At 44.0% G+C, this 24,436-nt stretch overlaps 1 protein-coding gene across 1 annotated transcript; it reads right to left on the reverse strand.

Annotated features, from left to right (window-relative positions):
* Window positions 1-961: 961 nt before the first annotated feature.
* Window positions 962-7,731, reverse strand: LOC104606507 (inositol diphosphatase DSP4). Its single transcript, XM_010271749.3, has 5 exons — window positions 7,168-7,731; window positions 6,932-7,025; window positions 1,718-1,775; window positions 1,572-1,615; window positions 962-1,482 (listed from the first exon to the last, which is right to left on the reverse strand). Exons 1-5 carry the CDS (start codon window positions 7,407-7,409, stop codon window positions 1,297-1,299), a joined length of 624 nt encoding a protein of 207 aa, XP_010270051.1. The 5' UTR covers window positions 7,410-7,731; the 3' UTR covers window positions 962-1,296.
* Between the last annotated feature and the right edge of the window lie 16,705 nt (window positions 7,732-24,436).

The following is a 24,436-nucleotide window of genomic DNA, read 5'->3' on the forward strand; positions in this document are numbered from 1 at the left end:
GAGAACAATATAAGAAATGACTACTTTAGATCTATCTTCTAGTAACAAAACAATGTTACGTACATCACTATTTTCTGTGCTGTGCATACTTTTTTTTTCTTTGTTTTTTTTTTTTCATTTTTTTCTTGATGAACAAAAGGGAGCATCCTCCTTTTCTAATTCATATGCACTGCTTCAAGCTTGGGCATTTGGGTTGGGCTCATTCAAAATTTGGCAAAAGCCTAACCCGAGCCTTCTCAAAATACACCCCTAGACAAGTGGTACAAATTACAAAACATTGATGTGCTTAGCATTGTTTATTACGACCAGATCCAATCTCACATGGGGTGCAGGGTGCTACAACAAACATTAGCCAATACAATACCAAAAAGAAAAAAAAAAAGAAAGAAAAAAAATTAGCCGGTATTAGTCGTTTTTTTGACGCCACAACAAACTATTAGTCTTTCTTGCTGGAACTGATTTATAATGTCATGATTTTTCTTTGACTCAAAAACACGACAATAATAAACGCCCACTAAATCATACTTTTACCTATTAAACCAATTTTTAATTTTTTTACATATAATTTTACACAACCTGCCATGGATAATAAAAACTCTGTACACGGCATCCAATCACAAATGAAGAATATCTCTCGTAAATGTAAGATCATGAGAAGATGTTGTCAATGTAAAGATGGATGCTCATGCTTTCGAGGTGTGCATAGAATATTAGTTAGATCCTGTCACAGAATTTAGTATATTGGTATCAAAGGCATTTCTAGTTAATTTTATTTATAATATATAATATAATGTCTTTGACATTTGATTGTTTTTAATTAAATTTAGTAATGAGATATGAGATTCAAATCAATCATAGACTAATATACAATTATCATTAGGCGTGAAATGTAGGAGATTCGGGGCGGTATACGCGTTTATTTTATGATTTTAATTTTGGACACCACCTCAAAACTGTAGTATGAAGAAATAAATGAAAAACCACAAGATGAAAAGCCAGTCTGCCCATACGGATTGTGTTAGATAGAAATAGAAAAAGAAAAGCGAAGACGAAACGCTTGGAAATTGGAAACATAGGGAGGGAAAATGGTGATACATAATTGCTAATGCTACAATACTCTCCTCTTATTAACAGAGGAGGAAAAAGGGACTGGTGTTTATTCTTCTTTGCCAAAAAGACCACTAAAACACACCTTGGGCCTCTTCGGTCTCTTCTTCATCATTCCTTCCTTGGTACAGGAACCTTGAATTCTCTCCCTACATACGGAAGGAAGTCCCTTCTTGATAAACGAGTTCATTACCTCTTTGAAAATGAAAATGAAGTTGGCAAGTGTTTCAAGCTGGAAATATCAAACAACTCCATAAACCTTATATCTGAAACCCTGGCTTTGGCAGCAGCAAAACGTTGGTACTCATCAAACACTGAAGATAAACACCACCTCTGCAATTTCCTCAAGCACCCCACCAGACAACCAGTCCGGTGCTGTGGAGAAACCATAAAATACACTCAGAAAACAATTAGAAGAGTTCAAAACTCCTTATTAAAAAACTGAGGTATATCGGTGCACATACCTTCCCTCTATTACAATGAATTAAAAGCGGGTGGTTCCTAACATCTGCATGGCAGACAGTAGACTGGGTATAAGCAAAGCAGGAAACCAACCTCTCGGATGATCATGGTCATAATAATAAACCTAGGATTTAAATATTTTCAGTACCAAGGACTACTTTGAGTGCTTCACGAATCATATCCTCTGGAATGTTTACCCAAGGCTCCTGCATTGGACATTCTCAATCATCAATACGATAAGACATACCTTACCACCCAAATGCGAAAACTGCTCCCTAGAACATATAATCAAATACATCTTATTATATATAATTACTTTTTCCACTGACGCTTCGTTATACTGCATCTAAATAATCACTACAGCCAGACATATTAAGCAGTAATACCCTGTGTTCACAAGTTTAGCATGATCAGAAACCCCCAAAACATTGACTCATTATTTTTAAATTCCCAGTTATGGGTTCCTTGATCATCAACTTTCTCGGTTCCTCCAAAAGAATATTCCGTGTTTTTGACCTAATGAACTCCTTATTGATTTGCAAATGGTAACTCCTCTAAAATAATGTCTTTCATGCAATATTAGCATATGACCTCATTTCATTGAATTCAGGCAACTGCTCATTTTTTAGAGCATCCTAGTGTGAGTGTGCATTGGGTCGAAACAGAATGACCACTAGGTCACAGTTTTATCAGTTAACTGGCTGGTTCACTCTGCCCATGAAAACTGTTGATTAACCAGTACCTAGAAAGGTCTCTGGGTCACCAAGTTACCAAACCATTCAGTCCAGTCCAAGTCAGACATTGACTCTGGGAAGGATATCCAAGTGCTGAAATCATCTTATTTGGAATAATTAACTCAAATCTACATCTGCAGGGCAACATGATCAGTAGAAAATTATCTTGCTCACGAATCCAAGCGTCTAATCTTCACACGATCACAAGCAAGTGAAGGGTATTCGTCGGGAGCTTCAAAGGGACAGACCCTCTCATTTAAACAAGAACATCATATCTTGGGTGCCTATTTTTATTTTTGCATACATACATACATACACCTTGGTCACATGGGTTAACGAGGTTTTGCACACATTCATACACATTTTATGTCAAGTCAGAAAGGTAACCAAATAATATGATTTCTATTCTAGACTTTAAATTAGGATTTTCAACCATAAAAGAGAACAAAAGTAGAACAGATAATTAGGTTCCATTTACCATGGAATAGTGAAGAGGAAATAATCGAAGTTCCAAAGTCCAAAGAAATTAAAGCAAAACGATGTAAATGTTCATGTTTTTTCCTTATTTATTTATTTTTAAAATGATTTGCTCACCATTACAATTAGTCCTTGCTTCCATTTCCCTTTGCCCTCATACTAAGCTATCCACAAATATTAACCAGCTATATTCTGTCAACACCATGGTCAGACCAGTGGATGAGCCACTAGAAAAATCAATGTAAACAGGAAAACAAGGGACTTGTACTTTTGATGTTCACCTAATCATTGTCAACAAGGCTAAGCTCAGTTCAACAATATCCCCTAGTCACATGCACAATAAAATACACGCATACAATATGAGGACATATATAAAGATGTGTATTTACACATACCTATATGATGCATATTAGAGGTTGAGCTGGATAGGTCCTGGGTAACCAAGATTAACCCCCTAGTTGAACCAATGTTCCAAGACCTGGCCATCCACCCAAGTCAACCTCCCGTCTGGTTTTGATTACTATGGAAAAATAGTAGTTTCTTTTAATTTTATTCCCTTTCTATAAGAAAAGATGGATGCTTTTAGAATTTATTGATAACAAAAGGAAGAAGAAATCAACATGGGAGATGGTGCACACAAACCCCTTACTAAGCAGCTTCCTTTCTTAGATGTTTATAATTCTCATAAAAAATCCATCTACAGGATAATGATACTCATCTAAAAGGTGACAATCGGACATGCACACACACTGACACACAACAGCTGATCAATACCACATATAGTAAGTCTATGCTCCTCTGCAACTATTGGATATCCCATAAGGAGTTCTGGCCTCAATTTGAAGAAGACAAAGGACACCTAGAGCAAAGAAGGTTCAGTGATAGCTCAACCATAGTAAAATTATTTTGTTATAAGGTCCTTCAGCCATACTAAAAGAGATTCTAAAGAAGATACAAAAGAAAGTAACCAAGGTGGCAATTATAGTGTCCATAGGTTTGGGGAGCATCAGCCCTGGGGATCACAACAAAGTTGTAATATTGTGCTGAATACTTTATCATTGCCAAACAAAAAAGATGATAGCATCCATGGGATTCAAGTAGATGCAGCTGACAGAAGAGAGACAGAACAATATATTTGTCTGAGATGGCTATTCTTTAACTTAAGCTCTGAATAACAGAAAGATTAAATTGAACTTTGATTATTGTACCTTAGGAAATCCTGGTTCATTCAGTTTGACCAGTGCACCTAGAGAGCACACCATCAATACCATTTTAAGCTTCTTCAGTCCAATTAAGGATGAGACCTCACCATCGGCAAGCTTCTTACTCTTTTAAAAGGCCTAAAGCTGATTTACTTTCAGGATGGAGTTGGTTGATCTAGAAGATGATTGCCAGGTTAGAATTGGGTAGATATCAGAACAAGCACGAGGCCATTGGCCCTTCAAATTCCTTGTTAGAGAGGCCAAAGCATTAGCATTTAGGTTGAATATCTTATTCTGGGGGATCCTTTGAGCAGTTAACATTCTTGCTAATTAACTTGCAAGAGTAGAGAGGACTCATTAGTGAGGGAAATCTAGGTGAGGTTGTAGCAATTGGCCCAATATTTCATCATTTTTGCTCTATCTGTGCTCTTGTACTTAGTTTATGCTGTGTATTGTTCATTGCACTTGCTAATGGTCAAAAATTTATTCTTTAACTCAAGAATTGAGTACAAAATAGATCCTTGGAAGTTGGGATAATCACCTATGTAGGAAACTCATTTTATTCCATATTTACAGTGTAAGGGGCCTTTTAGCAGTTTCAAGTGACATCTTCAAGAATTGTAATTAAAGTACAAAACTTGATTTATACCAAGTACAACATATGTTCCATTGAATGGAAAATTATGAACATCACTTAGTAGAAAAGGTAATAATAGATTTATAATATAATTTCTTAGTTTCATGTGTGCCTGTTAGAGAGAGTTTTTACTTCTGTTTCTTTTTTCTTTTTTTTTTTTAATTCTTAGCGAGGGTTAGGGGATTCAACGTCTACAAAAATGTCCCTAGTAAATTCACAAAGACAGATCAAGTAACAATCCAACTTATAGCATGATAAGCTTCCCCAAGAAATTGGCAGTAGGGCCATGACTCCATGGCTCCACCACATCTTTAGAAACCTTAGACAGAATAAATATATTCAAAAAATTGTGCAATATTTGCACATATTTTTCCCAGCCTCAGATGCTTAAAACTCAATTACACTCGAATGATTAGAAAACACTCGATTACACCCTAGCTTTAACTCCTTAACTGAAGGACTTGAACAAAGTAACCTAGGGTTTTAAATTTTCAATGAACTAGTTTCATTGATATCAGTAAAAAGAAAAGAACATGTTAAAGGAGTCTACATATCAACTAGTTTAAATCAAGGGGAAAATGTTATGAATATCTCTGTGAAGTCATATTCCAGAGGTTATGTCTGTACCCAGTCCACCCTTTCCAATACCACTGATAGCAAGGACAAACATTGGGTAATAGTCCTCAAGTTTATATCATGACTTAAAAAAGAAATTAGAAACTGATGCAAATAACAAACTTAAATTTGTATAACAAAAAATCAACATATAACACTTATATTGAAATGATTTAAGCACCCATAATTTCACAATGGATATGGCACTGAACAGAATGGAATGGGAAACAGGATTCATGTAGCCGACCCCATATGGTTGGGACAAGGCTTAGATGATAATGAATTGATGGTATTGGTAATGATGATTGGGAAAAAAATGCTTTGTAAAGTCAAGGCAACCATAGTTGCAGAGGTTAACTCTACTCCATCATATCTGTAATATGAAGCTAGAAAAAAAGATTCATCTTTCATCTTTACCAAAAAGGTAAAAGAACAGATTTCTCAATTAGTTTCAGAGGAATGGATTGGATATTCCCCGTTCATAACTTGTTTTCCCATGGTCAGCCGTACTTGATACCATCAAAAGGCACTTGAATCAACCCAATAAAGAGGTGATTGAGCAGACTTGAACATGCTTGAAGCTCTTACTCCAGCCAGAAAAAGGAGTTGCCACAACCTTAGGGCAAGGGAGCATTGACCGCATGATCCTATCATATATTACAGCATATAAAAAGATGTATGTTTTGTTGGTAATTTTGATTAGTCATTCAAATTTAAATGGTAAGGCTTGACTTATCAATAAAAAAAGGGTATTTGACTTTTGAAATTTATGACCTTGTAGAAGGTAAGTGGAGGCTAAAAGAACGAGAATTGAAAGTAGGCGTGAAGCTAACAGATTTTCATTTCCTTGAAAAAGGAAACAGCCAGCCATTTCGTGATATTGCTCTCAAACTCCTACAGATTTTTCTCTCGAAGGGGACGGAGTGGAGTAGGTAAAAGGGCAATCTCCATATTATAAGAAGACCCTCCCTCATCTCTTTCCAATCTCTGATTTCGTTTTACCAAAAAATAAAAATCTCTTTCCAATCCCGATCTCCAATGCTTGATTTAGAGAAAAGAAAAACAATATACAAAGCTCTCTGTAATCTCGTTGCTGGACATCCAATTTTCTCACTTATGGATTTCTATGTGTAACAAACTGAGCAAATCTGTAGAATTGAAGAATCTAGATGTCAGAAATATAAGGGTGACAAAAATTACTCCGTACACTCAGGTTACCATGGAAAGAAGAAAGATGGACTTCCAGAACGCATTATATCATATTAGAGAATTAAGATCTGGAATTCATTAATGTTATATATTGTTTATCATCGTCAGCTACTTATTATGGCTGAACCAGTTGTAGTCATATGATTCAATTACGCCTGTCTTCCGTACTCTGCATGCCACGACTAGATGGCACAATTAACTTGGATCTCCGTATTCTGGATAGTATGCTCACTATCTCTGTCAACAGCTAATGTCCAGTTCTCAAGTTCAGTAGGCATGCATGCTGTGTTTGTTATTTAGCATAGATACGGGAAAGAGAAAAATAGGAGAAAATCAGCATAATAAAGAAGAAGGATATCCGAGCTTAACTGAGCAAGTGCTGAAGACAAATTCCTGTAAAATACTAAAAACCTTAATCTAAGCTAGTTGTCTGCAATCTTGGAAAACAGCGATCAAACAAATAGTAAGAAGGGAGGGAAAAGCCGTACCTTGCATCCTTCAATCCCAAATTGAAAAAGACGAATCCCATTCGACTTAAGAAACTCGGTGTTGTGCTCAGGATAAGGTTCCGGACAGAGATATCTACACCGATTGAGCAAATTAAAACCCTAAATCCACGAAACATGACACGAAGCGCAACAGGAATCCAAGAAGAAAAAAAAAAGGCGATAACAACAATAACAACAACCGAAGAAGAAGGCAAAATGAAGAACAAGTGGCTTACACGATGGAACGAAGACCAAGGGTCTGTAAGAAGGAAAAGTTGGGTGTGTCTGGGAAACCAGACCTGAAGACACCATTGTCGACCATGGCAAAGTTGAGAGGCGGAACGAAAAGCTCCTCTCCATCTATGTCAGCATTATCCACGGGCGCGGGAAACTGCTTTTTAATATCCGGCGTAAACTCCTGCTCCTCCTCCTCTTCAATCGCCTCATGCATCTCTTTCCCGACCATCTCCACTTTCATAACTTTGGCGCCAATGAGAGAGAGACACAGAGACAGAGACAGAGAGAACAGAGAAAGATAGAGAGAGAGAGACGATGCAAAAGTAAGCAAAAGAGCAGAAAAGAGCGATACCGGGAATCTGAAAGGATCTCCCTTTGCTCTCCCTTTTATACTATTTTAAAAAGGTTTGGTGTTTGGAGAAGAAGCCATTGCAATTTTGCAATCAGAGTCAGCCGGCGCTCGTTGTTAAAATGCGCTTTAGTTGTTAAAGTCTTTTATGACGGCGACGCGGGAGAGAGAGAGATGTTTCATTTTTCAAGTGAAAACGAAACCAACGAAGCGATACTTCTCGTGTTAGTTTGGTTGTAAGAGAAAGAAATGGTTGTAGAATAACTAGAAGTTACTAAAACCACCACTTAAACAGAAGACACGTGATAGGCCTAGGTGACTAGGCCCAAGGCCCAGGTTATCTGTTGAAGAATCTAACAAGGTAACGTACTAACGTGTGGCCGAAAGCCCACGTGTCTTAAGCCGGGTCCTACATGGCAGTGCCACATCACGACTGGGCCGGTTGGTGTAAGGGATTAAATAAGCGATAGAGACTAGAGGGAGAGAGAGAGAGAAAGAGGATTGAAGTTACGAATCATGGGTTGACGTAACGTAAGTATGTGGCTTCTTCATGTGATTAGACGGAAGCGCATACGTGGAATGAGAAGTGCTGGAGCCTGGAGTGGAGGATGAAGATGATGATGTTCATTCTTTCCTAATCTAGTAGGAGTTAGGACTAGGAAAAATAATTAAAAAAAAAAAGAGGTCCAATCAAGAAGGGGAGAGGTGGACATGGAGCAGTACCACACTATAACACACAATTAGAAAAAAAAAAAGGGTTATAACCAGAAGAAACCCTGTGGAGGAGGTAGAGGCGCTGGCGTTGGGTGTTGGTGGGTGGCAAGGGCTAAGGTCAGGTGGAGTGGAGAATGGAGATTTCTTTTTTCTTTTTTGTTTTAATAATTTTCAAAATAAAAAAAAAAGGGGGGGAGGGGTAAGAATAAGATGAGGCGACAAGGCGTAATAGAGTAATAGTAGGGGGGATGGGAATGGAGGAAGGGAGGAGTACATTCGGGGAATATGCGGGAAGCGTCATTTTAAAACTTTTGTCGCCACGACCGTGCGCCACGTACTACGCTCGTCGTGTAGTCATCATGCCTCATGCCATGAAGCCAGAGGGGGAAAAGGCAAAAGGGTTCTTGCATTTCATAGGATTCTCTCCCGTGCGCTCTGTGTGTATTTTATATGGAAGGAGGTTTTGTAGTTGTAATCTATTTTAATGCTTTGGCACCTTCATTTATTTATTAATTGATTGAAAAAACCAAATCCAGCCTTCTCTTTGCTTACAGTCGGGATGGTTGACGACTCGATTCGTGGTAAACTGAGAATCAACCAAATCTCTAACCAGAAGGGAAAGAAAAGGAATCTGGTGGCGTTTGGCAAGTGTTTATGGTCTTTTCTAAAACTTGGTATATCAAATTTCGTCTTTTTCCATTTCATAATAAGGCTGTGTTTGGTTGTAATGTAAATAAATTTGTACAGATACAAAATCATGGCATGGCAGTGCAAATGATTTGAGTGTAAATTCTGACCTATTTTTGTTTCAAATTTTAGCTTATTTTGTTTGGTTGCAGTACAAATGAATTAAATTAAGATATGAATTAGAATAAAGTAAAATTTAAAACAAAATTAAACAAAAATTTTACATTTGCACTCCAATGCATTTGTACTAATATACATAAATTTACCAAACACAGCCTAAAAGACAGGAAGCCAAACAGACTTTTGTCCTTAAAAAACTCCAGCTTTATAGATTATGATAAATTAGGATACTTATCAAACTTAAACCATCTAAAGTTTTTAAGACAAGACCCTAAAAATTCATTACATGTTTTAGTCATTTAAATGATCAGAATATCTTTCTAAAAAGACTAGACTTATGAAATAACAATTCTATTTGTTTTGACTCTAGTGTTAGACGCAGTTAGGCTTTACAGAATTGAAAACTTCCGAACCCAAAGCCGCTCTGCCAACCGATGATGGATGCCACATGGTGGCTTACTTCACAGATGGTTTAGGCTTTAAAATAAGCAACAAGTGGCCCAACAACAACAAAACAAGAAAATCTTGTCTCTAATTGGGGAGTTGAGATACTTGAAGAGGAGGTCCCCCACCATGCGTATTCCTATGCCCTAAGAAGGTAAACCAATTTGGATTTTCTAACTTCACGTTTTCAGTTGGGCAGGCCTCTAAATCACAAACCTAACATACACACCCACTTGAGTTTGAACCTGCTTCTCATAAAGCGTACCTCACACAGCATTTCTACGAATAAAAATTTATAATTGCAGAGATATTCCAGATGCATGGGAGGAGAATATCCGAACTCCAGCCACTTTCACTTTACACATCAAAATATCAGGTTTTTTTTTTTCTTTTTTAGAATTTCTTGGACCCAATAAACCTATCCATGCCAAATTGTTTTTTTTGTTTTTTTCAATCGTTTTCTTATTGAAGTTGAAGCTTTCAGTACCCAAAAGGAAAACAAGGCCATTGATTTTAATGCCCGTTTGTGCACCAGGTACACGGATTTCTGTGTGGAGGGCCGTTTTCAGAAACTTCATTTTTGATGTTTACTTTCTGTAATCAGGAGGCATTCCGTCATTCCCTAGAGTGTGGCATATTGACAAAATTAAAAAGCATAACACTTTTATGAATTGTTATATTCCTCCAAGCATACCCTAAAAGGAAAAATGATGAAAAGTTACATAGGATTCCCCATTAGAAAAGGTATTGGTTTAACAAATTTACTTGGCAAAGAGAGTGATATGGTCGGTTTTTCTCAAATTTTAAGTCTTTCTTCTTCTATATGCATCAACTATCTAAAATTGGGTTATTAGTTTATCAAAAAATCTAAAATTGGGTTATTCTTCAACCTCTAAACGCGCTCCACAAATTGTTTAATGAATTTCTGTTTTTACCTTTTTTCTTCTTCAAGCAGTAATCTGAGAGGACCAATCTCTCCAATGAGGTCCACAAGGATATCTTTAGGATAGACACATAGGATAAGAATTATGTTGATTATTGGGGATTGGCTGTTTGCCGTGCAAAAAATTCTGATTCATTTTTTGTTCATTTACAATGTAAAAATAAAACCTGAAGCTAACTGAAATAAAACCCAAAACAAATGTGGATCTGAATTTGCATTCTGATGCATTTGTACTAGTGCAAACAAAATTGCATTGAAAACAAAAGGAGCTTAAAAGTCAAGTCCAACCATGAGGAGAAAACCAATTTTCAAAACAAAGATAAATTTGAAAAACAATGTTGAATAGAATGTAGGTAGAATGACGGTTCAGTCCACGGTCAGAATTTTTAGGTCTAAAGTATAGTTGCGGTGTGATGAAGGGTGGTTTGGCTCGACCTCGTAACAGGGGGACACGTGGACACAACCTGATCAAAAGATGACAACTCAGCTTAACGAGTCCACAGCAGATCAAGCTTGGGTACCCGACCACCTCGAGCTAAATTGACCTTGGAACAAGCTCACCTCGGGACGAGATCGACATGGTACCAGATCGCAAACAAGAACAACCTGATGCCAAGGCACTCCGGCATCCAACCCAGTTCGGGACTTAAAGACATCAGTCTGGGATACCAGCACGCCACTACGTGGTGATCCCAAAAATCCCTTCGGCGGTTCCCGAACTTCACGGGATCATGCCACGTAACAGCCAGTGTTATCTCCCCCGGCCGATTCGGGCAGACTCGATAAACCCTATTAGTTATCCCCCATTAACGCAGAAGTGGATCTCATCGTGACGAGGATCCCGAAACCACTCCGCGAAACCCGCGAGGACTCCATTATATAAGGGCTCCACCCCTCGGGGGTGCAAGGTATGCGTGATTTTCCTGCTCTCAAGCTCTCTACTTTCAAAGAAATTTCAGCTCGCTACTAGCCTACTGACTTAAGCATCGGAACAACCTCGTCGGGTTAGCATCCTCGGGTTCTCTAATATCCTTGCAGGTTCAGTCTATTGTCCGTCTAGAATCCATATCACCTCCAGCAGGGAGCAGCTAGATCGCGCTACATCAATTGGCGTCGTCTATAGGAAACGCTACGAGAAGCCTCTTTCCACCAAGAATCACAAACCCAGAATCCATGGCATCCTCCAACAATGCCGGACAAAATAATGAGATGAATGTCTCTTGGGGGCAACCTCAGATCCCGACCATGTGCACCGGTCAGTTCACCATACCGCTCTCCGCAAGTGGGTCCCGACGCTGACCATGCCTCAAGCAACTATGCCAGTGAACGCCCCACTTCCTCCTGTCATGGGTGCAACTTTTGTTGAACCTTCAGTGGTTCCCCCTGGAGTCGAACAGCATTAGCTCGACGACCTGGTACACTGCGTGCGGGCTAGAAAGCCCAAATGCAACAGGTCCAACAATTTTAGCACTACCAGCAACAGGTTTTACACCACATTTACTAGCAGCAGTTCCCACCACTGCAGCAGAATCAACAGTCGGTTCCACCTCGGCATCCAGCAGCACAGCAGAATAAGTCCCGTCGTCAAAACACTCGCCCTCCTCGCCGGGGAGAGACTTCCCAGATCCAGCATCCCCTTGGGAGCCAGGTCTTGTCCCGTGGCAGGAGGGAAAGGCAAGTTACTCCTCCCGCTTCACAGAACGTGAACAGGTCGGGAGACACTCAGCCCGCCAGAGCTACTTCACCTCAGCCCTCGCAACATGAAGGTTCGCTAGCAGGGAACCGGTTCGGGGTTCTGGCCGCAGACTCCAGGCGAGGCCCCTCCGTTCACAGCAGCCAACGTCAACAGTCCGAACCACTCCGTGCCAAGACATTACCCGACCACACTGAGGTCAACAGCACCAATGCGGAGCCAGTCAAGAAAAAGCAAAGGTGGCGTCCTAAGGCACGTCGAACTGTAGTTCCAACCCAGCTCCTTGGACCTAGTCAACCTGAGCAACCTAAAGGTAAAGAGGAGGCGAGCTCGGAAGCCACGAAGACCGCTCCCCTAGATAAGTACGATGCCGAAGGACTTCAAAGTGCCTCCGCTAAATAAGTATAATGGGTCGTTCGACCCAAATGATCATGTAGACTCATTCCAGTCCCAGATGCATCTAGCTGGTGCTAACGAGTCCTGCATGTGCGCTGCCTTCTCTACGACATTCAAAGGAGTAGCTCGCACATAGTACAGGAACCTCCCTTTTGTTCACCTCGCACTTCATCACCAGCAAGAAGTGTCCGAGGTCACAAGAAATCCTCCTCAGCATAGTCTAGAGAGAAGGGGAATCGATCCGAAGCTACATCAAACGCTTCAACGACACCTGTTTACAGATTCCTGACCTATATCCCGCTATAAGACTCACGACAGCAAAGAAGGGTATTACCCATAGGGAATTTAAATGGCACGTAGTGGCAAACAAGCCCAAGGACATCACTGAATTCCTCAAGCTCGCCGACCAATTCATCAGGACCGAAGAGGAGATGAACTAGAAGAATGAAGCCCCAGCGGAGAAGAGAAAAAGAGAAGATGACAACCCGAGCAACGGTCACAGCAAACGAAGAAAAAGCAAGTCCCCAAATAGGGGAGAAAACAAGTCAGATTGGCGTTCCCGAACTCCTCCGGTTGAAAGGACGAGCTACACGCCCCTCAATGCGAAGCGAGGAGAGATTCTTATGTCGATCAAGGACGCCTCCTATGTGAAGTGACCACCTCGTTGAGGGGAGACCCCATCACTAGAAATAAAAATGTATATTGTCATTTCCACAAAGACTGTGGTCATAGTACCGAAAACTGTAGAAATCTCCGAGACGAGATCGAAGAGCTCATCCTTCGTGGATACTTGAAAAATTTTGTACAAAAGGAAAACAAAAACCAAACAGATCGGCAGGGGGAGCAAAGAAGAAATGCTCCCGAGTCCAGTAGCAGGCAGAGTGAGCAGCCGCAAAGACAGTTGCCAGAAGAGAGACCGATCCGTGGAGTAATCAATATGATTACTGGCAGGTCCATTGTCGCAGGCTGCACTCAGTAGCAGGGAAAGCCTAGGTTCGCGAACTGGAACATGAGGAGCAGAATCCACCGAAGCGACCTAGGCTAGAAGACCCTATATTTTTTATAGAGGATGATGCGCGTGGGGTTTAGTATCCCCATGACGATGCCCTAGTAATAAAAATGAGTCTGAATGACTTCGAGGTAAAGCGCGTCCTAGTAGATTCGGGTAGTTTAGCTGATATCTTATTCAAGGACGCCTTCGATAAGCTCTAGCTCCAGGAAGGCGACCTCAAGCCGACAGATACACCCATGGTGGGCTTCAGCGGTGAAGAGGTCAGACCGCTAGGGCGAGTCTCAGTACCCGTAGAGGTCGGCACATGGCCCAACATTGCGAGGTTCAAGCATACATTCTTGTTGGTCGCGACTCCCTCCCCGTACAATGCCATAGTAGGTCGGCCCATTACCCACGCACTTCGCGCGGTGGTATCCACCTACTACCTGGCCATGAAGTTCCCTACGGACTATGGAGTAGGGGTAGTGCGAGGCGACCAACTTGAGTCTCGCAAATGCTACGTCGCTGCTCTCAAGGGGAAAGCCAAGCTAGCGGCTGATATCGAGCTCGAGCGACCTGTGGAGTATCCCGAGGAGCGAGCTACGCCAACCGAAGAGACAGTCCACATCCCGGTCTCAAAAGAAGATCCAGCCAGAACTCTCCAGATCAGCGTATCAATCAAGGAACCACTCCGTTCTCAGCTGGCAAGTTTTTTAATTAAAAATTTAGATGTATTTGCATGGTCCGCGACAGAGATGCCCAAAATAGATCCAAGAATTATAACTCACAAGTTGAACACTGACCCTTTAGTCAGGGCAGTTATACAAAAAAAACGCAACCTCGCCCCTAAGCGCTGGAGGATAGTCAACGAGGAGGTCGAGAAGCTCCTTGCAGCCGATTTCATCAGGGAGGTCCATTACCCAAGCTGGGTGGCTAACCCAGTTCTGGTGAAAAAGGCCAACGGTAAATGGCGCATGTGCGTCGATTATACCGACCTGAATCGAGCTTGCCCGAAGGATTGTTCCCCACTCCCTAAGATCGACCGTTTAGTGGATGCGACCTCAGGGCACGAGTTGCTGAGTTTCTTGGACGCATACTCAGGATACAACCAGATCAAGATGGACCCTGCCGACGAAGAAAAAACGACATTCATAACCGAGCTGGGGCTATATTGTTATATGGCCATGCTCCGGGGCGACCTTCCAAAGACTTGTAAACAGAATCTTTGAGCCATTGATCGGCAATAAGGTTGAATGCTATGTAGATGATATGGTCGTTAAGACCCAGTTTTCAAATTTTAAAAAAATGATTTACGATGTGTTTTTGAAATTTTGCGCAAGTATAACATGAAACTAAATCCTAACAAGCGTGTCTCGGTGTCACCTCGGGTAAATTCCTGGGCTACATAGTCAACCGATGTGGCATCAAAGTCAACCCTGAGAAAATAAAAGCCATCCTAGATATGAGGCCACCTCACAAATTGAAGGAAGTGCAGAGGCTGAACGGTTGTATAGCCGCTTTGAGCCACTTCATGTCCAAGTCGGCAGAATGCTGCCTACCTTTTTTCAAGGCAATTAAGAAAAGTAAAGACTTTGAGTGGACCGAAGAATGCCAGCTCGCCTTCGATGAGCTGAAAAAATACTTAGCTAGCATCCCGATTCTGACCCGATCCGAGTGGATCGGGTCCAACGACCTATCTACTATGTCAGCAAAGTTTTGCAGGACGCTGAAACAAGGTACCCGGAGATTGAGAAACTGGCATACGTGCTAGTTATAGCAGCTCAGAAGCTTCGTCCATACTTCCAAGCCCACACCATCGTCGTCCTCACCAACAAACCTCTGAGGCAAATCCTGCTCAAGCCCGAGGTATTTGGCAAACTGACGAAGTGGGCCATCGAACTCAGCGAGTACGACATCCAGTACGAGCCTCGGACGACAATTAAGGCTCAAGCCTTGGCCGATTTCGTTGCAGAATGTACCTTCAGCACCGCAATCCCTGAATTGATCGAGCTTGAGCACAAAGAGGATGCTTCAACCAGTGTGGCACCAGTCCCAGTTAGAGCAAGGCCGACCTAGAACGAGGAGCCCTGGATCCTCCACGTAGACAGCTCATCCAATCAACAAGGAAGCGGGGTAGGTATTATTCTGCACGGTCCAAACAGGGTGAAGCTGGAGTATGCACTTCGGTTCGAGTTTGTAGCGTCTAATAACGAAGCAGAGTACGAAGCACTGTTAGCTGGGCTCACTCTAGCAAACAAAGTAAAAGCTAAGCACCTCACCATCTGTAGTGATTCCCAGCTCGTGGTCAACCAGGTCACCGGCAATTATGAAGCTCGCAACCCCACCATGGCTGCTTATCTAGTCAAGGTCAGGGAAGTTCTACACAACTTCCAGTCCTATTTCATCAGGCAGATTCCAAGGTATGAGAATGCTGAGGCCGATGCCTTGTTCCGGTTAGCCAGCACAAGTAGCAACACCATGAGAACGGTGTATATAGAGAACCTACCTCGGCCTAGCATTCTCAAGGGGGGGCAGAAGAGGTCGCTCCTGTTGCACAAGCAGATCCAAGCTGGATTGACCCACTCGCAAGCTACCTGCTTCACGGGACCCTCCTTGCAGATCGCAATGCGACCAGAAGGGTAGAGCGCTAGGCAGCCAAGTACGTCATGATAGACGGACGGTTGTACCAGAGGTCCTTCATGCTCCCCTACTTGCGCTGCTTACGACCCTCGGAGGTCGAGCTCGTTCTCCGTGACACTCATGAAGGCCTGTGTGGTGGACACTTGGGGGCAGGGCTCTAACCTAGAAAGCGCTGCAGTAGAGGTACTATTGGCCCACAATGAAGGCAGACGCACTCGAGCTTGTCAAGAAGTGCGATAAATGTCAAAGGCATGCCAACATCCACCACCGACCTGCTGCCGACCTCAAGTATCTCACCAGTCCATGGCCCTCGCACAGTGGGGAATCGACATTCTTGGCCCATTCCCGCCAGCGACAGGACAGAGGAGATTCCTGGTAGTAGTAGTGGATTACTTCACGAAGTGGGTGGAGGCAGAACCTCTAGCAATAATCACAGCCCGCAGTATACAAAATTTCTTTTGGAGGAATATAGTGTGCCGCTTTGGGCTACCTCGGGTGCTTATCTCCGACAACGGTAAGCAGTTTGAAGATATCAAATTCCAGAGTTGGTGCACCGAGATGGGGATACAACAGAACTTCACTTCGGTGGAACACCCTCAGGCAAACGGGCAGGCAAAAGTCACGAACAGAGCCATACTCCGTGGACTAAAGGCTCGCTTAGCCCGAGCTAAGGGACTATGGGTAGACGAGCTGCCCAGTGTATTATGGGCTTACCAAACCACCATTAAGACCGCCACGGGTGAAACCCCCTTCAACCTCACCTATGGCACGGAAGCGGTGATCCCAGCCGAGATCAAGGTACCTACACTACGCTTGGAGGCATACAACGAAGAAGAAAACAACGACGAGCTCCGTACCAACCTCGACCTGGTGGAAGAAGTACAGGACCTAGCATACATTCGGACTGTAGCCTACTAGCAAAGGGTGGCTCGGTACAATAACGCCCGGGTCAAGAAACGACACTTCTGTGTCGGCGACCTGGTCCTCAGGAAAGTCATGGTACCTGAGCCCAGAGTCGGTAAGCTCAAACTGAACTGGGAAGGCCCCTACCGAGTGAGATGGGTACTCGGGGAAGGAACGTATGATCTTGAAACCTTAGAAGGAAAACAGGCACCTCGAGCGTGGAACATCAGCAACCTAAGGCGGTACTACTTGTGATCCTCAAACTGGAGAGAGGACTACGAGTCACTCCCAGAAGTCCAAGGACTAAAGTGCCGAGCTGATAAAAGACCTCGGCACTACGATAAGTCCCAGTTACCTCCTCGGCATGGGCACACAAGACCCAGTCGTCTATTTGGCAAGGGCAAAACAAAGGGTAAGGAGAGCGGACTGTGAGTCGCTCCCAAAGCCAAAGGGTTAAGGTGCCAAGCTGACAAAAGACCTCAGCACCATATAAGCCACAGTCGTCTCCTCAACATGGTCATACAAGTCCCAGTCGCCTCCTTGGCATGGGCAGACAAGACCTAATCGCCTCTTCGGCATAGTCAACTCATCTCGTGCCTAAGGTATAGACAGATCGAGTATAAAACCTACGATGTCTAGCCCACCTAGGCATATAATGAAATAGTTGAACCCTAGTAAAGGGACATCACCAAATAGCTCGCGCGTAGACAGGTCGGGTAGATACCCTACAATGTCCACGCACCTCGGGTACATCGTGCGAAGTTACCCCTATTTATAGTCCAACACAGTAGCTCGATAGTTCGGGGTAACCTATACCTATTTGGTTAGTTCGCCAGTTAGAGAATTATTTGCACTTAGAATATTTGGCAAAAAAGTGCATTTCATTAATGTGAGGAGATCGTTACAAAAAAAACAGAGAGAGAAAATTCTCTACTATAAGCCGAGCTCGCAGGTCCGGGATATACAACATTGAAGATTTAATGCTCTTCGCCCTTGCCCGAGGCCTCCGCAGGAGGATCAACCCTTTCGTCAGCACCGGTCTCTCTGATGTCAAGCAGCTCGTCATCAATCTCTACCTCAGATTCCGGGTCTTCGGCGGCTTAGATGGCCATTTCATCTGTAACCCTCGAGGTGGTGATAGCGCTCAGATCAAGCTATGGAAACTCGCGCCTGATCAGCCACCTGCTAAGCTTGAAGCCCTTGCGGTAACCCTCCATCCCGGCCTCGATTAGCTCTCCCTGGAACTCCTCCGAGCTCTTGTACTCTTCGACGGCCTTTGCCTTGGACTCTTCCACCGCCTGAAGTAGTACCTCGGTTCATTCCTTGACATGGGCTTTGAGGTTCTCCACCTCCCGCTTCAGTGCTGCCTTCTCGGACATCAGCAATGAAATGAGCTCCTTCTGAGCCCAGGCATCGTTCTTCAGCTGGTTAATCTCGTTACGGGCCAGATTCAACTCGGCGTGAGCTTCGCGAGACGAGGACTCAGTTGCAAGAGCCCGCTTCAAATGTAGCTCGGACAGGTACGACAGAGCGTGCAGGGCGGAGTTCACCTACCAAGTGAACAATAGTTAGTACTAGAAAAGTTTTAAATACGAAATTGAAGAACTCAAGACAGAACTTACCACCATGCAGTGAGTAGCCGCTCGAGCTCCGAGCTGAGCGACTAACAACTCGGCCCAGCTAGCGACCTCTTCGGCATTCACCACGCTTTTGCTCTTGAGAATACTATATTTCAGAGTCAAGATGCTCCAAACTGCTTCTTCGTTGCCCAAAGACGCGGCAGTTGCAGGGGCAGGCTCCGAAGATGCCTCCTCGGGCGCGTGAGGCGGGGAGGCCTTCCATGCTTCCTCCTCGATCAGATCGATTACCGGAGATTGCACATTAGGGGGCTGTTTGGACTCAGGCATGGTAGCCTACGGTGATTCGGTGCAAGCTCTTTTGGCAGCTCGCTTCTTCTTCCCCTTCATCCGGCCAAGGAGTTGATCTGCAACGAGCTTCATGGGAGCTGCAACGAAAGCAAAACGTCAACAACATTATCAGAAATAAAGTAAAAACACAAACAGAGACGACCTACCAGGACTCAGGCCAACCTGCACAAGCTTTTCTTCAGCCATGTAGTCTGTGAAGTTAAGGCCGAGCTCCGCCCAAGATTGGAGCACTTCCCTTGTTTTCAGGTCTAGTCTGACACCAGGATCCTGAATGGCCCCCCTCCAATGGGTTAGGAAGGGCCATCCCTTAGTGTTTCAGACCACGAAGTAACCCCTCTTCCAAGCCGGGACCCTATTTGGGAGCTCGTGCAAAAGCTTGTAGCCCGGACAAGGAGATAAGTAATAGGTCCACCTATGCTCGGGAAGGACACAGGAGGCATTCTTCTTTATGGACATGATTGAAGAGAAGATATCGAGGTCAAGGGACAGGTTATAGTCATGAAAAAGTGAGATGGTCCCTACTACGTTGCGGATTGAGTTTGGGTGCAGTTGGTCTATAGTAATGTTGAAAAGCTTCAAGACTTCTACAATCAAGGGGTGCAACGGAAGACGAAGACCAGCTACGAGCTGCTCCTCGAAGATCACGATCTCGTTGTGATCATGCTCCCAGGGGAAGTTGCCTAGCGAAAGACTATAAATGAGGTCATTCAGGAGATTGTACCGAGCTATTAAGGCCTGAAGCCTGTTCACTGTCATTATTGATGGGCTGAAATTGTCTGGCACCCGACCTCGGTGCGAGGTGGATGCCAGATTAACAGAGGCCTCTCGCGCCTCCCGGGGTGTCTGCACCTCGGGAGGGCCACGTACCGCTTCCAAACCTGAAGTAGCTTCGGTATGACTATCGACCTGGGCCGAGGCACCCACCTCGGCCTCATCTAGAAGACTAACGAAACTGAAACTAGACATGAAAAAGACAAAGGAGAGCTAGGGAAGACTCACCAAGGAGAAAGACCGAATCGAGAAGAAACAACAAATTGGAAGACCCGAGCTAAGGAGCTTGAATGCGACCTCAGACCAAAGGCTAATGAACTTATGGCGAAGAAAATGAGTCTCGGGTCTCCCTATTTATAGCCATTGTACCGAAGAATCAACGGTCGAGATCAAAGCAATCCGACGGCTCCTAAGAAAACCGATTGTGCGACCCCCGAGGTTTAAAGCAATTTAGCATGCTTTTTGACGTCCGCGGAGTTTGTAGATCGCGTGACGTCCACGCGTAAACTAGACGCGACCCGGGTTATCATTGGTTAAGTTGAGTAGCCGAACTGGTTCGACCAACGATTCATCCGACAAAGCGGCCTGGACCTCGACACAAATCCACTTGTCACATCGTGAACTCCTCGCACCAGGTCTGGACCCCTAGCTCGGGGAGTAGGGGGCAATTGATGAAGGGTGATTTAGCCTGACCTTGTAACAAGGGAACACATGGACACAACCTGATCAAAAGATGACAACTCAGCTTAACGAGTCCACAACAGATCGAGCTCGGGTACCCAACCACCCTGAGCTAAATTGACCTTGGAACAAGCTCACCTCGAGACGAGATTGACTTGGTACCAAATCGCAAACAAGAACAGCCCGATGCCAAGGCACTCCGGCATCCAACCCAGTTTGGGACTTAAAGACATCAGTCCGGGGATACCAGCACGCCACTACGTGGTGATCCCGAAAATCCCTCCTGCAGTTCCCGAACTTCACGGGATCACGCTGCATAACAGCCAGCGTTATCTCCCCCGACCGATTCGGGCGAACTCGATAAACCCTATTAGTTATCCCCCATTAACGCGGAAGCGGATCTCATTGTGACGAGGATCTCGGAACCACTCTGTGAAACCCACGAGGACTCCATTATATAAGAGCTCCACCCCCCGGGAGTGCAAGATATGCGTGATTTTCCTGCTCTCAAGCTCTCTACTTTCAAAGCAATTTCAGCTCGCTACTAGCCTACTGACTTAAGCATCGGAGCAACCTCGTCGGATTAGCATCCCCAGGTTCTCTGATATCCTTGTAGGTTCAGTCCGTCGTCCGTCTGGAAGCCAGATCACCTCTATCAGGGAATAGCTAGATCGCGCTACATCAAGGTGGGTGCCAGCTCGGAATTGATGCCAAATCATGGGTGGGCATTGGTGTATAGAGTAGGAATTTTTAACATTTTAAATACTTATAGTTCTGCAATTAAATTCAGAAATATGCATTGGGCCTGCTGCTCAATGAATGAATATGCCGTTTTCAAATCTGCTCAAAGTAGCGAAATTTATCGTTTAATAGGATTGCATTTTAAGGAACCGTTCCCAAATAATGGAGTCCTTGAGTTATGGCGACCAATCCTTTACACCCAAAGTTTTAGTCTTGTTACCATGATAATATAAAGTAAATATAATTCAAATAGCATATATCATCCAATTCTATCACTTTGATAACACGTTAAAGATTTGATTGATACCTTATCTTTTTCCTTTTTAGGATAGAAGGTCGGTATCTTAACCAAAGAATTTAAGCCCCGTTTGGTTCAGAGGAATAGGGTCTGGAATTGAAATTGGAATGGGCTATTCCATTTCAACTGTTTGGTTGGATAGAATTGGAATTTCATTCTCATTCCTATTGAAATGAATTTTCCCATTTGAGGAAATGGCCATTTCCTATTCCTTCCTTTTTATTCCTGTTAATTCTAATGTTTATTCCCATTACTGTTTGAACAAACAGGCCTTTAATGCATTTCTCTATCTTATTTATCATCTCAAAATACTTATCTTATAAATATAAATAAAAATAAAATGTCATTATTCAATGTTGGCCCCAACTATATGGGATTTAGTGAATGGTGGACTGGATATAAACCGTGGCCGCTCTTTAGCTCAAACCTATGTTCTGGCTTGTTCGGCCTGAGATTTTATCATTAGATAGAGCAGAGCAATGTCCTGTATATATATCTTGTGTTCGTCATATATCACTTTCGACCATGAAGACCCACATTTGGAGGGAAGCAGAAACATTGAACATGCATGGATCAGGTACAGAAGCTTTTTTAAGAAAGAAACAGTAAAAATAAAAGGAAAAGTATGTGTGAATAATAAGCAAACATTTAAATATAACCGAGCTGTCATTTAGATAGATTCAAACTATTCCTGCTGCCACATCTTCTAACTAGTCTATTCCCATGCCTTCTTTTTCCGATGGGTGTCTTGGTTTCTCAATATAACCAGAAAGCATGTGCACCAGAATCAGAATCAGAATCAGATGCAATGTACTTAGAATTTAAAAAATAAATAAATTAAATTCGGCCTTTTGTAAGCCAAAGTTCATCTGAATAGATGACTGGTAGGGGTTATTATAGGCTGGGCTGGGCGGCCCATTTCTGGGCCCATGATATATATATATATATATTTAAATTTTACTGGGCCGGGCCCGAAAATTTCTAGGAAACAGGAGTTCCGCTTTCTGATTCACTATTTTAGAGAGGTTTTTGGTAGTTATGAAATGGTATATAAGGGAAGTCGGACAACTTCTTAAGTCTTACTTGATCTTCATGGCCACTTGGCCAGTCCGGTTTTCAAAGCATTACTATGTGATGAAGGAGAATTTGGCCCGACCTTCTGATAGAGGGACACGTGGGCATGACTCCGCATAAGCAATAACTTAACATGGTCGGATCGACACGTGGACATGACTCACCCCGAGTGACAGCTCAGCACGAACCAGCTCGCTAAGGTCGTCTCGGAACCAGATCGCGACAAGCGACACCAAGTTCGTTATAAATCATGCCCGAACTGATGAATCACCTCGGTCCAAGGGCACTTTAGCATTCGTGTCAAGGCATACCTAAGGGGTGCAAGCTCGAGGAGCTCACCACCAATCAACTCGCCATCGAACAGCTCGATATCCTACAGGCAACTTGCCTACCGTTCAGACCTCCGAATGGCAACCTCGAGGAGCACACCACAGTACTCTGTACCTTACAGGGCCATACCTCGTAACGGTCACATTAGTTCACCAACTCCCCGGTTCTGACATGAAGGGACAGTATTACCGTTTGACGGCGTGTGACAGTGTTACAGTTTGACAGCACGTGAAAGTATTACCGTTGGACGGCGTTTCATCCACCTAATACACAAGGAAGTCCCGTCACAACTGGGATCCAGTAGCTGTTCCACCAACCCGCATGGACCCCAGTATATAATCTCTAGCTCTCTCACTACTATCATCATCAAGCTCTCTCCACTACTACTGTGCCCTAACTTATCCATCGGAGTATCCTCGCCGGGTGAGCCACCTTGGGATCTCTGACTCATCTCTTTCAGGAAACCCAATTTTCACTGTTGCTGGTAGCCAGATCGTATTCAGCAGGGAGCTGCCGGATTACACCACATCAATTGGCGCCATCTGTGGGAATCTTTGTTACTAAAAGCCTTTTTATCTCCATTTCAAAAACTCAAAACCAAACCTATGGCTTCTTCCAGCAACGCCGGATAGCACAGAGAAGCAAATGCCTGCGGGGGCAACCCCAGTTCTCGACTGCCTGCATAGGCCAGTTCGGCGTACCGCTCCCCGCGAGCGGAATCCCAACACCCACTGTACTTCAACCAATTGAGCCTATGAACGCCCCACTTCCCCCTGTGGTAGGGGAAACCCCCGTTGAATCACACTTAGTCCCCCCTGGAGTAGGGCAAAACCAACTAAACGACCTGGTATACTGCGTACGGGCTATTCAAGCCCAAATGCAGCAGGTCTAGCAGTTACAACAATACCAACAACAAGTTCTGCACCACATATACCAACAGCAGTTCCCGCCGCTGCAGCAGAACCAACAACCTACCCCTCCCTAGTGTCCAATCACCCCGAGCAAACCCCGCCACCAAAGCAACCGTCCTGGCCAGGTAGAAACCTCCCAGGTCTCATCCCGCGGTAGGAGAGAAAGACAAGTCCCCCCCCCACTTCTCAACAAGTAAGCAGGTCAAAAGATACTCGGCCCACCAGAATCAGTTCACCTCAGCCTTCGCGACCCGAAGGCACTCTCACCTCAGCCTTCGAGGTCTTAGCTGAGGACTCCAGGCAAGACGTTTCAGTCCGTAGTAGCCGGCAGTCCGAATCACTCCCGACCAAAGCACCATCTAACAGTGCGGAGGTCAACAGCACCGCTGCGGAACCAGTCGAACAGCGGCCAAGGAGGCATGCTGGAGCACCCCGGGTGGTAAATCTAGGCCAGCCCCCGCAACCTAGCCGACCCGAGCAACCTAAAGGTAAAACGGAGGTAAGCTTAGGAGTCACAAAAACTGCCCCCCTCCTCTCAGTACCCTATCCGCTATCCCCCGAGCTCCTAGCCTCCCCGATGCCAACGAACTTCAGGGTCACCCCTGGACAAGTATGACGGGTCTTCGACCCAAACGACCATGTAGATTCCTTTCA

This window comes from Nelumbo nucifera, chromosome 1 (genome assembly GCF_055504915.1).
Source record: "Nelumbo nucifera cultivar China Antique chromosome 1, China Antique-T2T, whole genome shotgun sequence".
In the NCBI taxonomy this organism is placed as follows: domain Eukaryota; kingdom Viridiplantae; phylum Streptophyta; class Magnoliopsida; order Proteales; family Nelumbonaceae; genus Nelumbo; species Nelumbo nucifera.